Here is a 16,677-nt window from a genome sequence, read left to right as displayed (position 1 = left end):
CCGCCGGTGCGCAGGACCCGCTAGAACCGCCTGGGACACGCTGGTGCTTCGGTACCTCCTGCCGGTGGAACGTCAGCTTCTACCTGCTGCATCCGGTCCTGTTTCTCGGCACCACCGAGCAGAGCCTGGCTCTTCGAATGATGCACGGGAAGATCCTCTTGGATACGGGGAAGAATTCACTGTGCAGGTTCCTAGCACTGGGGCAAATTGTCCCGGGAGGTTGTGCAGTCTCCCTCGCTCATGTGTCCAAGCAGCCCCTGGGATGGCCCTGGCGCACACCCTGGTTGCAGGGAATGAGGCTGGTGGCTGGGGGGAAGCATCGAGGTGTCACATGCAGAGTGACTGCAGGCAGCGGTGTGGGCTGGGGCAGGAGAGGGGTGGGTGATAAGAGCGTGTAACTGCTGGTGTGTGAATGAAACTTGATAAGAGCCAGGGCAGCAGAGCCCCTAGTGAGGCCCTTAGGACACAAACCTTCCCACCCCGCTCCCTTACACACACACACACTTAGGAAGTTTCCGCTGTGCTTTCTACCTTGGTTTTTTTCACCAAGGTGAAACATTTGGACACAAATTGTACCTTCAGCAAAAGCTGACGAAGATATCCCCTTTCTTTGCCTCATTTCAGGAAATCCACCTTTTCTAATTGGTCTGCAGATCAGCCTAAGTCACAGTCCACATGGTGGCTCCATGCAGCTTCACGGTAATTGTTTCTGCTGTAACTCAAACCTTCCCAGATCCAGTCACCACTTCTCTGGTAACACTAAATAACCTCACTCATAGGTTTCTGATGTAGAAAACGGAGGCTTACAAAAACCAGCTACAGATGAGCTATTTCCCAGTGTGCTTGGCAGGCACCTGGTAGTAGGTGTGTGTGTGTGATTCACAGGAACACTGAGCTATTGCAAAACTTTGGGGGGAAAGGTAAAAGCATTTATTGGCTCACTGTGGTGAAAACGACACATATACAAAGAAGTACCAGACAGCCTTGTGAGCTCATCTCTGTGTGGCATCATGTGCACTCAGATGAGGTAGTGCAGGTCCTTGGCCAGCTGAGACACTACTGGACACCCTGCCAAATCTTTGAACCCGTTCCTGTTACTAGCAGTAGTCCGGCTGAGAGCTGATGTTCACCAAGTTACAGTGAAACACACAAAGTAATAGGTTACTGATCACACTGCTGGCTTTCTGCTTTGCTTGCAGGTGACCCATAGCATCAAGTGTGTACAAAAATACCTTGTAATCGTTGCTCTGCATGGCTTCCCCATGAACAAACACAGCAATTGTTTTAGCATTTGAACTCATCCTAGGTGCAAGGAGACATGTAATAGCCAAATCTGTAAAACAGGAACATTTGAGATAAACTTGCCACTCCCTTGGCATCAAAACAAGTTAAAATCTGGAGATCTCTCTGTCTTGAAACTCTGATGTCAGATCCAGTCAGACTGCAGTGACAGATTAGAGGAGATTAATATCTTGTCCTGTTGGGAGACATCTTTAATGTTTCACACTACCATATTTCCTCTTGAAAGAGGCTACTGGAATCATTTACATCACTTGATACCACTCTGAAAAGGTACCCCTTCATTAATACATACCTTAGGACAAAAAATACAATATGAAATTACTCCCATCAGCCTATTTTCTATTTTTATCCTATTATTATATATCCTATTATCCCTATCAGCCTATAAATCAACATCAATTAGAGCAAATTACAGCAATGGTTCTCCCCGAGTAATTTATAGACTAAACACTTTCAAAATTACTAAGTATCTTCCAAATTTTAAGTGGCTTACTTTGTACCTTTACATTTTTTCTAATGCAATGGACCAGATACAGTCACCATGTAAGTGCTGCCATAACTGACACTGCCTTCTCTTGCACCAAAGGCTGGGTCTGGACCAGTTATCTCCATATAAATTTCACTTAATGAGAAAGACTTGACCCAGATTTCAGACAAAACGAATAAGTGGAAAATTCTTAGCCTTGTTGCCATAGTTACTTGAAACCTGCTGTTAAAGAAGGTGGGAAGAAAGGGAAAAGGATGAAAAGTAAGAAAAGAAGAGAGCAATAGCATGGTTAGGCTTTGGCCATGTAATAAAGAGAGGCGATGATCTGGAAGGAGCAGGACGCCAGTGATGACACTCAGAGCAGGTTATCCAGAAAACCAATATTCCTGCCTTCTGGCTGCTATTGAGCTGATTCCATTGGTTATTTTTAAGTGGTTACCACAGTGACTAAATGCAATGCACTGGTAGGTATTAGATCTGCAAAGGCAGAATGGGATTGGGTGGGGAGAGGCTGACTTCTCCACAATTAATTTAATAAAGAAATTGCCCAATATTAAACACTAGACTGATTGCTTTTCTACTTTATAGAGATTATAAAACTTGCAGCAATGTCTTGCTCAATCACAATAAACTTTTTAGCCTTTGTGTAAGCTGGCAGCAGAAATACTCCAGCTCTATAGAAGCAGAACTGCAGTCATACTGTATGAGGCAGTGAGCACTGTTTTCCCTCAAATGCAGAAAGGACCAATGCAACCTGTGAGACACACGCTGAAAACCTGAGAGAGCTGGTAACTGTGCTTGTGAATATTTCCTGTATTACTGTTTTATATTCTATTGCTAACTTTAATATCTGAGCATGAAGAAACAGACTGTATTCAGTAAGGGCTTTGGAGTAAGTGATATGAATGTATCACTCGAATAGGTTTTTTTATTACTTGTCTCTATCTCATCTTTTTATTCCTGCTCTTTTTGACTGCCTTCACATTCTTAGAGCTGACATGAAAAGCAGTAACCTGTGTCTGCACCCATAGCAGTGTAATGCAGATTCATGTACACTAGAAACACACACAGTTTAAATAAATGCATTTGGTAGTTTGATGCTCTACATATTAGTTGGACCATAATACACTTTGTATCAGCATTCATGCAAGAACCCAGGGAAAACACTGGAGTAGTTGTAAGACTGGTCTGTCCTAGTCTAAGACTGCATTTTCTAAGCACTTTATTTCCATGTCAAAACCTGTCTTGGTCCCAAGGAGAAAGCTCTCCCTTCTTTACTGCCTTCTTTGTCTCTAAACTTACTAAGACTTAACCATCCCGCCCCCAATTTTCTGACATGACACCATTGTGCCTTGTAAAGAGAACAAAAGGTAACCCTCAATGCTATGGAGAACTACGTTTTACCTCAAGTGTGTTTTCTCTGAGAGCTGGCAGGCTATATGGGTAGCACCATGGCCAAGAGATTTTTCTGCTGGTTTTACAGTAGGGAACATTCACTTTATATTGAAGTCTTAGAAGTAAAAAACCTCCAAAACTAACCAAAAAACCCCCAAACAAAAACTCCAAAAACCCCCAAAACACCCCCACCAAAAAAAAGCCACCATCCATATATAGCAGCATAGGCTAAAATAATTATAAAGCATGAGACAGTTGTGTGAGGTTGAACAAAATTCACTATCAGTAGGTGTTATTACACTCATTAAAGAAACCTTGCAACTAATTCCTTCTCTTCCAACCACACAATTATGGTTATTGCTTTCTATCATGTAATTACCATGCTACCAAATGATTTCCACATTTGAAACATAAATCATCAACTTCCAGATCAAGGACACTCAATCTTGCAATAGCAGAAGACATTGTGAGCTACTTTGATACCATAGGCAGTTATAGTCTTGAGTCTTCCCTTTAAAATGTGACTCAAGACATCTCCAGCTCAAACTGGGGAGAAGAGGGAAAGACAGACAAACTGAGGGCTTAGCTGGTACTCTCTCCACTTGAATTCCTAAGGTGCTGGCATTCCTTACCAGCAGTGTAGCAGGACTTGCTCAGAAAGGTGAGAAATTCTTTTCTGTCTGAAGACATCAAAGAAGACAGCAGCTGTTGCTATAGCAGTAACCACTGCAGCAAGCAAGGAAAGGCCACGTGGTTCCCAGTCTTACTGTGGTGGAACAGAAGCAGAACACACAGGGAGCGCAGCAGCACTGGTTTCTAGTGACAGGACAAATGCTACAGATGAAAGTTGTTATTAACCAAGCTGTGAAACTAAAACCAAGTAGGTATTTCAGAATAATGGCAAATACAGACAAGCCCTATAATCTTACAGATCAAATGCAAATACTGAGCTCCAACTTATAATTAATCAAACTCACACAGCCCCATTCTTTCATCCAGTGCCACCTGAGGGAAATATGAAAAGAACAAAAGGAAGCCATTAGCACCATTAAGGTATTGGAACTCAAGAATATACAAATTTCCAGTCCTCTTTAAGATATTGTTCTGCTTTTTGGATTATCCCAAACGGCCCTATCCTAAAATGGCCATATGCCACTGTGTTTCAGTGTTTTGTGCCTTAGGAGTAGGGTGCAGACTAATCATACAATTCTTTATTGCAATAATTCCTTTTAAATAATATTACAATAATCCTCTTACTCGCAGCACCTTTAAACAAAGAAATAATATGTAAATAGCTTGATAAATAATGCTTTGACTGATGCAGGGCACAAGCCACTTGGTGGCACTCTGCTCATATAAACTATTTTATTCACTAGGCAGACTGGCAGAGAGTGGAAATCCAGGCCAGACTATTTCCCTTCCCAAACAGGGCCCAGCCCCTTTCCATCCTATGGAGAATGCTTTGCTGCCACACCTTCCCCCTTTTTAAGTCTGTATGGACTGCAGTAAGCAGCCCTGGTTTAACATCTAATCAAAGCAAGGTAAAGCCCACTTTCTCCCTGCAATTCACTCTTGCTCTTGTCCCGTATGAAAGAATTTAACCCTTGTCACAATGAATGGCTAAGGGAAAGAAGGAGAAAGGTAATAAAAGTACAGTGCAGCTACCAGGAAAACGCAAATGGTAGTGTCTGGGTAGAGAAGCAGAAATAATCAGGAACTAATGAACAGTAACCAAACCAGGTGAGGTAGAGCCTGTACCCTGAGTTTCATGCAAGAGCAGCATAACACATTTCACTCCTATAAAGTTCAGACTCAGTTGTAGCTCATTTTTCTCTCCAGAAGTAATATAACAAACTGTAAGATGCCAAGATAATCAGCTGTCCTTAGCTGCTTGTCTCTTGCTACTCATTTGTACACAAGTCTAACAGAGCTTCTATTCCAGGGGATGGGGAGGGGGGGGGTGTGACTACTTTTGTGACAAGACAGCACTACTTAAGGAGCAGCTTTATGCAGTAACTTTTCTAAAGCAAGAAGCAGCAATCAGTATGAGCTTTAGCCACCCAGCAGACATGCCCTATTAGCCTCTTTCTTGTATGTCCATCAAAAAATGTTGCCATCACAATAGAATTAGAAGACGGTCAATTAAGACGTGCTCTAATTGCTGGAAGACAACATGTAATGCTGACTGACATAATGAGAGCTCTGAATTCAGCCCTGCCTATCACAGCAGGACTATTGAATCTAAATACCCATGCACTCTTTCCTGATGGGGGAAGAAATTTTAGGTATTAGAATCTAGAGGGCACTTACCTAAAATTCAGTACATACCATTTACTTTTTCAGCTGGTTTTTGCTTCATGCTATTACAGTAATAAAGTAACATTCCATAATAAAATTCCACTTTTGGTCTGTTATCACAGTACAAAAAACAAAACTTTTCCAAGTGTTCAAGAATTTTATTGCCATTTGGAACATATTTATTGTTCAAAAACACTGCACTGAAAAAAACCTGCAACATACATTCTCACATTCTTTGTCAATTTTATCTTTACAGCAATGTAATTTTCAGGCAGATCATGCAGGAAAACCACTCTTACAATGAAGTAAAAAACTACTGAAAGGCACTTTGTGTCTTTCAGATCTTAAACTCCAAAGAAGTTTAGTTTTTGCCTGTGTAAGAATTACATACATCTAGAATAACTCAAAACAGTAGGAAAAAAAAATCCACTTAGAACTTCTTAATGAACAGTATCAGGCTTTGTTGCCTTCCTTCATTCAGTGCTATGCTTTTGTTTTTCCAAGCCTTCTTTAAATAGTGTGCGACAAAGATGGATGTTAATAAATCTCTCTACTGAGAGAAGGCATGCAGTGAGAGAAGAGGGATGGCTGCTCACTTCCAGGCTGCCTATCTACACATTTGTTCTTGCAGATCAGTAAGCCACTGCTGAAGTTAAAAAAAAAAAAAAAAAAATAATAGGAATGAATGCACTCAAGTTTAATGGCTTTTAAGAATATGTTAATACAAACAATGATACCACCTACAATTCTGTTTACTGACCTCCGTTCATGTTGATTTTAAAATGAGTTTTGTCAAACCATCATGGGCCACTTTTGTAGACTGTTAGATAAAGTCTGTTTTCAAATGCTGCTTGTTATTTGGGTGGCTAACTTTTTTAATAAAAGGGTAGTTATTAAAGGTCAGCAAGGCAGCAAGATTTAAAATGTAATGGTTTACATTGCTGAATAGTACTTTTAAAAAGGCAAGATATAAAAACTGTTAGAAGAATTCTTGGTGGGATCATATTCCTAATGGGTGTTTCTGTTTCATCCCCACTGTAATTGTCACAGCAACTGTAGATGGCATGTCTTCCTTGGCTGTCATTCAGGATGAATACATTCCCTGGCTTATTTCAAGTAATAGATTTAGTTCTTTTTCTCCAGCCTGCCAAAAGAAAAACAGCTTTTTTAAGAGTCAATATTTAAATACAATTGCTATTAACCTCTGAACTTACAGTAGAATTTTATGAATGAAGGACATTGGTCAGTAATTTACACAGTGACAAGTCCACTTGCAGTATTGCGCATAAATTTTTTAATTTATAGTTCAGTAGGTTTCATCCTCTATTGCTCCACAGTAATTTCTTGGGGCAGAAGAGAGAAAAGCCACAATCCTCACTCACCAGGATTGCTTGGGGCAGTGTCTGCACTGCTTGCCACACAATCAGGGTGTGAGACTGATGGCAGTCTGTTCCCCAGGCACACTCAGGCTCTACCTCATGTATGGAACAGTCAGCTTTGATAGGTTTTGTGTGACTTCTCTTTCAGACACAACTCCTTGACAGTTTCATGATGTTTCCATCTCAGGAATTAGCTACTAAGATGGACACACACAGACAAATCAACAGACTACACACACCAACTCCCAAAATAGCCAGCAGCAGCTGAAGGCCCTGTCTACACTCTCTCATAACCATAAGGGCTTTCTCCCTTTTTTATGTGCAGACCTCAGAAGGTTGAAAGTAGAAAGTTCTGTCCACTGACAACAAGCTTGTTAAAAAGCTCTGCAAGAGGCAGTAAAGTTAAACAAGTTCAGAAACCATGCAAAGCTTTGTACCACAGTTAAAAATCATTAACAGATTATACCAGGAGCCATCAGTTCATTACTTCCCAATTTAAAAACGTAACTTGCCTGTATTTGATCAGTCGTCCTCCTTGAATAAGTTGTGCAATTTCATTTGTGAAGTGGCATGCAAAAAGAAGCCAGTTTCTTGGCTGCACTTTGTAGGCAAATCTCATGAAAGTCAAGGAGTAACAACACAGTGCTGCAAAAAATGAACAGATCTTGTTAAGAGACTGTAAATATCTGCATTTTGTTGAATCAATTTCCCTACTAGTAAAACGTCATGACAGGTAGAAGACTTGTTGCTGCTTATGAGTTTTCCAACACCCCTACAAACATGTCCACTTTGAGGATCCAATGCAATAAAACAAAACAGTGCTCACTTCTACTACACAAGAAAATCTACATGCCTGCAGCTTCCCATAAAAATTCATTTTACTCAAACACTATCCTGTGAGGCAACTGTAATCTTTTTAGCTTATCATAAAATTGTTTCAGCCAGAAAATGAGAGTTTGCCTTAATAAGATACAGTCCTATACTATTATTCTGACAACTTCTATGATGAAGTATTTTTAAAGACACTAATCACTTAAATATAGTTCTTTCTGGAAACATTTTAAAATAGACTTCAGATCAAGAGCTTTCAATGTCCAGGAAATCATGAACATTCAGAAACATGAAGCTTTGTTACCTGCTTTCTAGAAAGAAGATAAACTATTTTGATCTACTCTCCTACCATAATTAGATTTAAATACAAGAAATTACAACCCAAGAATTCCCTAGTTCTGTAAAGTTCTGACAGACTTAAAGAAAAAGGTAAAATTAACTGTTCAAGGAAAATAGCCTTTTAAAAAGTACAAATATTCTTTTTTCATCTCCCAGGTTCCATACACACACCAAACTATATATACACCTGCAAAAATTTAAAAAGATGTCTCAACATTGCTAAGCTGAGTAACTGCCACCAAAACACTATTTTCAAAACAGTTCTGCTGTATGGGAGTCTATTTAAACTAGTCTTCTGTCTCAAGGAAGCCAATTAAGAGACTGAATTACTCTAAGCAGAGCCTAATGATAATAAGGCTGTAAAATTCCTTAAGCCAAGGGTCATTTGCTTGCGGGATGAAGAATTACTCAGAATTAAGTGAATTAAGGAAGAGACATAATGCCAAAGTTAAGCTAATAAATTAAAACTGCAATACTTCTAATCCTAAAAAAGAATTTGAACATAGAGACACACATCTAGGCAAAAACCGTACATGTTCCAAAGAGAGGAAAAATATTGCTTATGCATTTAAAGAATTTCTCATTTAAAAAGATTTCTCATTAAGAGTCACAATAATGTCTCATAGACAATTGCTTTGCAAGGAGTTCAAGTCTTCTTTGCTGCTTCCCACACCCTGCTGACCAAGCATTACCATTTCTTCACTTTGTCAGTGTCAAATATTTAAATCTCACACTAACCACAAAGGATCATTGTTCTTTATATAAAGAATAAAACTGAATAAAAAGATACATTTTGAACAAATGTATGCAATAGTATAAGATAACAAGAGTTATACTTCAGGAGACAGTCTGGTATTGTAAACTGCTAATGCTCAAAAGCTAGCTCACTTTCCCCTCCCAAGTTAGTGGAAAGCTTTCCAAAAAAGAGCCCTTCAGTTTTTCAGTACCTCTGAAGTTATGGAATACAATATTTGATATCTACATCTACTTTGCACAGAGATTTACAGACAACAATCACTGCTTAAAAAACAGAAGTTGTGTTCTGGAGTTAGTTTCCTAGCGAGAAGAACTGTTTGTCTCAGATCTTACCAAATGTCATTCGGCCACTAACAATTTCTGGCGATTTCTTCATGTCATTAATAGCAGCAACAGGAAGACCCCAGTTGGCAACTGGCCCCCAAAAGTGCTGTGAAGAGGGAAAACACAGAAACAAAAATCTCCAGCAGTTTTATTATATTTTTTTCTTATCCACTCAAAACTAGAAGGTAGGGTTATGGGTAAAATTGAAAAAAAAAAAAAAAAAAAAAAAGACATAGATGATTTTTAATGGAAGAAAAAACTAAACTTTTCTTTTAGTGGGATCTACTCTTCATAAGCAAAGGTAAAATAAAACCTACTCTGGATCTTCTTCCAGACCAGAGAGCAATATCTAAAGCCATTGAAATAGAATTTTGTGTAATTATAGTTTAGCAGACATTAAGCATGTGATTGGCATTGTCATATACTTCGGATTTATAGCTCACATCTGTGGAGAGAATTACCATTTCCCTCTTAAATAAGACTCCTCAAAAATATAATGAAAAGGTAAGGACTTGAAGTGAAGAACTGAAGCTGTTTTCATTTTATGCTGAGGATGAAGAAAAACTCAGCAAGCATCTTGTGAGAGCTTATACCTTCTCTTTGAAAGAGCAGTAAGCAAAGCAAACTGTTACCCTGAGCTTCATCTGCAATTGCTGAAATGATTTGGTGATTACTTAAAACTCAGTGATTCAACAAACATCAGAGGAGAGCAGTTAGTAACAGGTGTGTACACAGAAAAACAGACAAGAAGTGGAAAGGAGCTAAACAGAAAAACTGACAAGTTTGTTTTCATAGGCACTATCTAAAAAAACTCTAAACTGAGAAAAATAGTGTCATAAGTTCAATTTCTATTACTGTTATAAACAGCAAGGCTTCACCAGAATTCTTCCCACAGAAGATGCACACAGTATTTGCCTCAGCTTCTTCTAAGCTGAAACTCATCCTCAAAAGTAACTTGGCCAGATACAACAGAGATGCACCTTGCAATAAAAAGCTTTGCAGATACCAGAATATCCATTCTTTTGGTACTTTCTGTAACTGTAACATGTTCAATGATTTGGCATTCTCAGGGGGTAATTAAATTTCTCACAATTTTAATTCTAAGATACTCATGCCATCTTCTTTGTAACACTGCAGTCAGACTAAAAGCCACACTTGCTTCCCGCAGTTGCAATAGAGAAAATTTAAATAGAAAAATAGTGAGTTTAAGTTACAGTGCATTATACAAAATACAGTATTTCTGCAAATTCAGATTTATAACAATATTCTGAAGAACAGAATAAAAGCATTTGTTTGCTATATTCCTAGTGATGGGAAAATTGGCATCTGTAATGGTTAAAGCGTCTCAGGCATGTCAGATGTAACATGGCATAACTGAGGAGAGTTGCATGACTACATGGTATTTACACTGTACCACCACACCAAAGCAAACTTCAAGTGGAGAGACACTACCTGTACTTGGTGATGGTTTTACAGTCATTTGATGGGCCTCATTTGAACAACTAGTTTATGAAAAATATTTTTTTCTTTAAATCTATGAAATATTTACAGCTTTTAACAATCTGAGTGACAACTTCTGTTTTGAAAAGTAAGTTAAATCAACTTAGCATTTTTGCTTAATCATTGCCATTAGAACATAATAAAATAATACACCATAGATTGCCACTCAAATCTGGGCTGTGCAAGCTGAAGACTCATCAGGAAACAAAAGTACTTCAGCAGTACCTTTTCTTGCTGACAAGGAGTTTTATTTGGAATCATGAGATGGTGATGCCTTGGGTTTTAAGTGCCTCCAGGAAGGCAGCCCTTTGAAGTCTCACAAGAATTAAAGCACACCTATAAGTTTCTCTTTTGTCTAGGCAGAAGAGCAAATCTTCCAGAACATTAAGATTCACAGTACAACAGGCATAAAATTCCCACTTTTACTTTCAGGGGCAAACTGAAAGGGTCCAGGACAGAAGAGTGCAGTGTGAGTTATTTTGTACATTTAATATCTGGCCTGAAGGCCATTAGAGAAGCCAGGTAGTTATTTTTTGTAGTCATGTAGAATAATGTGCTTCAAACTGTTCTGATCTCCTTATGGAAGGAGAGTATGGAAAAAATAAAGCCCCTTTAACTTAAGACATTCTGAAGGAGCTAACACTTGATCACCTTAACCTCAGGCTTGCAATTAGATATTCCTAGTGCATCACTCCTGAAGGTTTGCAGTATGCCTTTCAGGTGCAGACAAAGTCATAACAGCACTAAGGGAAAAAGGCAGCAAGTTACTAAAGTGAGGAAGAACGTGAAACCAGAAATCCCCTCCCGTTTCTTACCGTACTGTTCAAGTGCACCATCATTGTTTTCCATTCAAAAAGCATATGAAAGAAAGAAAAAAAAAGTCACATTAGTTTCTTTCATAATCTACATAGACAAAATCATACCACAAATAGAGAATAGGTAGAAGTCAGGAAGCTGTCATGACATTAACTCTGAATAATGTATTAGTGTTACAAAAATACCATTTCTCACAAAAGCTATAACAAGTGTCCCACTGTGACAAGTGTTTGCTCACTTAAAATCCCATTATGGTCAGTGGAAGACAATCAATCCTTCAGAGCACCCAAGAACCCACCCCAACTAGTTTAAAGGATGCAAAAAGACATCAGGCTTTGTCATGACAAAGCTAAGGAGCTAAAAGTCTTCAGTGAAAGCTTTGAAGTCACATGGAATTCTCTGTGTACCTCTAAGTAGGTCAACCAAAGATTGCCAGACACCTTCCTGTCACTAAATTTGGGCCAACTGTCGCTGTGCCAAACATGAGCAATAACACATTCTCAATGATATTCACTTCAGTCATGTTCATTTCAGTGATCATCTAGGCACCTGATGATTAATGATCTATGCACAAAAGATAGACTACAACAAATTCAAGACTGTTACAAAGCTTTTGCAACAACAGCTTACTAACTTTTAACCATCACTTTTAAAAAAGATACTGATAAGACTTACAAGAAAGTAGAAAGCCTAGAACTGCTCCAAGCTGGATAACATTTTAACTATCACTTCTCTCACACCAATTTCCCAGTTCATAGATCACCATTTTATAAATAGCTATGCTAAGGGAATAACCAGGTCTACCTAGGAAATCACATAGGATGTGTGTTTCAGTGAGTCTGGTTCAAGGTGCTTAGTTTGGATGCCCTTGACTAGTCTAACTATTTGTTTTTTGTTTTCCCTTTAACTGATCTGCAGCAACAGTTGGCAGAAGTTCACAAGACAAATGTAAATTTAAATTTTTTCATAAAGCCATAACTAAACAAGTTCAGATGTGTCTTTTTGGCATCACATTCCTGTGCCAACTGAAGTCAGCCTTAACTTTTAAAGTGTAAGTTGTTTCCAGGGAAGTGAAAGCCTAAAATAGAATCAAACTGATAATACTTTAACAGAGTAGCCAGCTCTGACTAAGGTCTTACAAGGTTGTCATTACAATCACATGGGAGTGGAACACTTATTATACTATAGAAGAGGGCAAACCAAGGGCACATAGACTCTTCCAGGAAACAGGCATCCAGCCCCAAAGCTTGGCAGCCAAGAGAGCTGCAACAAATGCACCGCATCCAGTAGCGAGGATACTGCACCACATGCACTCATCTATTTCTGAAGTGACTCCATTCCAAATCAGTAGTTTCCAAGAACTTCAAGAACCAAATTCAATCCCTTAACAAAGAAAACACTGTACTAATGTTTTCAGAACTGTGGACAACAACTGTTGGATTTACTCAGTTTCCAAGAGTCAGTTTTCTGTGTAAATGACAAGAGGAACCCAGGGCTGTATAATAGCTTGCATCGGTACTAAGTTCCTTCCAAAATGGCTATAGTAGGAAGAACTTAGTTTTCTATAATTTCTGCACATATTTTTCTCATTCTGACAATAAGAATATTAATAGGCCATTCTGCAAAAATAGGTGAACTGTCACTATATGTTTTCCCCATACTGCCATCCCCTAAGTGGAAAGGGCACTACCCTTCTGCAAAACAGCAGATTGTTCAGTTCTGAGAGCACAAGACAAGCAGGTGCTGTGTCCTTCAGTTTCTAGCACACATCACTAAAGGACTTTTTATTTTAAAGTTCTTATGTCCTCATGTTTAAAAACTTAAAGAGAACTGAAGATCAGCTCATTTTAATTCTATTACCAACGCTAACTTGTCTGCAGTTCATTTAAACTGAAAGAAAGTTCATTCCCTGGAAAGCCTGAGCACTTAACTGATGTGAACTGTCTAGAAACCATCTCTGTTCCAAAGCCCTCTATATTAATAGAGTCCCTACATTTGCATTAGTGTCAAGTCATCAGGAACAGACATTCCAGAAGTGCCCCAGCACACTGCCAATGTCCATGCTTATTTTTGTTACCAGATTTTTGGGTTCCTCAGAATTCATTATGTGACAAAAGCAATTTAGGCTTCTACCACAAAAAAATGACAGCTTGTTTAGAATGATGTCATCTCTCTTAAAAGAGGAGGGAAGCTGTTTTATTAGATGCTTTTCAGAAGATGTTTTAAACCAATAGGATAGGAAGTAAGAGGATGCAGTTGCCTACTGTTAGTGGCTTAGGTAATATGACTATAGTGACAGTTGCCATTTTTAGAAAAAAATGCAACTTCAGTTTCACAATACATAGAGCTACCAGGCTCTAACATGCTAATCAGCTAGCTTTAACATTACTGCTGCATTTTACAAGGAGGAGGAAAAGCCTACCTAGAGCTTACATTCTTACAATGCTCGTTTTAAAGCATTAAGACACAGTTAGGGTAAATTTGTACTTATATGATTTATAGTCATTCAGATCCCTATTAATCACCACTAGAGAAAAGCCAAATGCAAAATTGGCAGAACAATTAGTTTTTAATTACAATTTTAAAAGCAATTTTTCCTGTTTTCTTGTGCAAGATCCAAAAGCTAACCCATGACATAACACAATTCTAATGCCAGATATATCCACCTCAGCAAAGCAGCATGGATTCATTATGCTTGCTTTCATGTTTGCTGAAATCAAAGCCACTTATTCCAATAGATGTCTGCAAGTTTTGGTTGCCTCAAGCTGTAACAATGGAGCACTTAATCCACCACTTTGGGTAACTTCAGTTATTCTACTGAGGGTCAAGCAATCTAAAGCCTAACACTGGTATCCCAAACAATACCTTAACTCATTAATTCTGACAAACATGTTTCATGTTTATAAAGCCTTAATTCCTTGTAGCAATTAGATGCTGATTTTTAGAACGGACACCACTGTCTCAGAGCTTTAAGGACACTTCTGCACTGTGAGCAAAGAAAGGACTTTTTTCTGGGTAGAGTCCTGTAGTCTGGGGAAGAAATCACCTTCAGGAAGAAATGCAAAGAGATAACTCTCCATTTCTTCTATGCAGAAGACAGAAGTCTTTTACTGGCAGCTATTTAAATTTTAAACTCAACCAAAAGCCAGTAACTTAGACATTTATCTCTTAGTGAGCAAGAAACAATGTTGAAAGGCCAGAACAAACGGAGCAACTGACTCAAGCTCTTCATGACACACCCAGTAACAGGAGTACAAATTAAGCAGGTATCTTCGTGTATGGCACAGCAAAACACATTCCATGCACAATGGTAGAAACCTGTGGAATGCTTGTTTTTCTGCAATACAGTCACATATACAGCTTGTTTGAAGACTATATGAAATACATATGGGAGTTGTTTTTTAAAAAACCTTCTGAGTCTTAGGTGAGAATAGAGATACTTCCAGTAACTGATGACATTAGGAAACAGCTGTTATCTCATCTGGATGTTTGTTTTTCTAATTATGAAGTAGATTACTGGCTTAATGGCCATTTACATGCTTCTTATGAATCCTGTTACAATTAACTATATCTTAGCACTAACAGGCATCTACCAAGCTTACATAGTATCTTCAAGACTTTTAAAAGGAATCATAAAAACCTGCTCTGGACTTTTTTTGTTTTGCTTCAAGATTGTCCTCTTCCTTCTCATATTTCTGTCCCACTGTTTCTGTGGATTTTGATTTTGTGCATACAAAACAAGTTGGGCAAACTTTCCACTGCCTCACCATCCTCACAGTAAAGCATTTCTTCCTAATATCTAATCTAAGTCTATCCTCCTGAAATTTAAGGCTTTGCTGAGCCTTTATATTATGATCCCTTGTCCACGCAGCCTTACACTATCTCCTGATACTTTAACCAAGACTATGTTTCTCAGATAAACAGATGCCCTCCTACATGCTTGCTCAACATCAAACACCAATTGCAATAGATGTAGGTAAAACAGCAAGCAACAGCTACACAGAAAGATTGCTCAATCACCTTTATTAGAAGAGACCATTTTTATTTGTTTAGTTTATCAAACAGACTGTCAGCCAGAGAAACTTCAGCCTGCCTACGCGAGACTGTCTCTGCACAGTAGTTCCACAAGATTTAAGTATGTCAACACTGCTCTTGAAGGCAATCTTGAAGTTTTAGTCCAGAGTGCCATATCCCTTACCACAGCACGAAGACAAAGCCTGTCACAAGCACTGAGCTGTCTGGGAGGCGACACATTCCCACGACAGCCGGGCTCTAACAAGCCTTTGGAAAGAGATATCTATTTACACGTACCCAGAGATTCAAACAACCGATCTTCAGCCTGCACCCATGATCAAGCTCGTTCTGCGCTAGCGGCAGGCAGCGGCCAGGCTGTCCTGGTCGCGGGCTCCCGTGCCGCAGCGAGTCGCTGGCGGCCCGGGAAGGTCACCGAGGGGCGCAGCTGCCGCGGCAGCTTCAGAGCGCGCCGCGTCACTTCAAGGTCAAGGCCCGTTCGCCCAGGCCGGGGCGGGACAGTGACAGCCCCGACCGTCCCCGCGGGCTGAGTGATGACGGGAGAGACAAAGGGAGCGACGGGACCATGACACCTCCGGGCCGGCTCCTCGCCGCCTTCTCCCCTCGCCCAGCCGCCGGCGAGGGCGAGCTCGCCAGGGGTCAACCGCTGCCAACCGTCCGACCCCGCCCGGGCCCCCCGAGGCTGCGGGGCCGGAGGGGTGTGGGGAGCGGACGCTGGTTCCTGCCGTCCTCCCTGTCAGAGCAGGGCGGTGGGCTCGGCGATGACGCCCCGCGCGCCGCGCTCACCTCATCAGATAGTCCCTGAACTCCTTGCTGCGCACATAGTCCATGGCCTTGCGGCCCAGCGCGGCCGCCATGGCGTCTCGGCGGCTGTGGGGTAGGGAGCGCCCGCCTGGCCCTGCCGCCTCACGCCGCCGCCGGTGACAAGTGCCTCGCGCGCCGCCCGCCGCCCGCTTTACGGCAGCGCGCGCGCGCCCCCGCCCCGTCCCCGCGGCGCTCTCGCCGCCCATTGGCCGCGGCGGCCCCGCCCCCCGCGCGCGCCCGGCCCGCGGAGACGCTCACGGACAGGGGGACGGGCAGGGGGCCGTAAAGCAGCGCGGCGGGAGGAGGGGGCAGAGCGTCGCAAAGCGCGCCCTGGAGGGGTCGCCGTGGGCCGAGCCGCCGGCATTCCTGCGCAGCACGCGGGGCAGCGTCGCGCGGCGGCTCCGCGGGCCGCCA

At 40.8% G+C, this 16,677-nt stretch overlaps 1 protein-coding gene across 1 annotated transcript; it reads right to left on the bottom strand.

Annotated features, from left to right (window-relative positions):
* Positions 1-5,619: 5,619 nt before the first annotated feature.
* Positions 5,620-16,438, bottom strand: MPC1 (mitochondrial pyruvate carrier 1). Its single transcript, XM_079299063.1, has 5 exons — positions 16,246-16,438; positions 11,427-11,430; positions 9,121-9,217; positions 7,374-7,506; positions 5,620-6,626 (listed from the first exon to the last, which is right to left on the bottom strand). Exons 1-5 carry the CDS (start codon positions 16,314-16,316, stop codon positions 6,608-6,610), a joined length of 324 nt encoding a protein of 107 aa, XP_079155189.1. The 5' UTR covers positions 16,317-16,438; the 3' UTR covers positions 5,620-6,607.
* Between the last annotated feature and the right edge of the window lie 239 nt (positions 16,439-16,677).

The sequence above is a fragment of the Erithacus rubecula genome (assembly GCF_903797595.1).
Source record: "Erithacus rubecula genome assembly, chromosome: 2".
NCBI classification, from domain to species: Eukaryota; Metazoa; Chordata; class Aves; order Passeriformes; family Muscicapidae; genus Erithacus; species Erithacus rubecula.
The sequence above is the reverse complement of the archived record's forward strand: the minus strand, read 5'-3'. Positions and strand labels throughout refer to the sequence as shown.

Excerpts from the sequence above, each read along its gene's own strand:
- MPC1 (XM_079299063.1), bottom strand. The coding sequence starts at position 16,316 with ATGGCGGCCGCGCTGGGCCGCAAGGCCATGGACTATGTGCGCAGCAAG. Across the intron at positions 7,507-9,120 it reads TAGTGGCCGAATGACATTTG|CACTGTGTTGTTACTCCTTG; the intron begins GTAAGATCTGAG and ends CATTTTTTGCAG.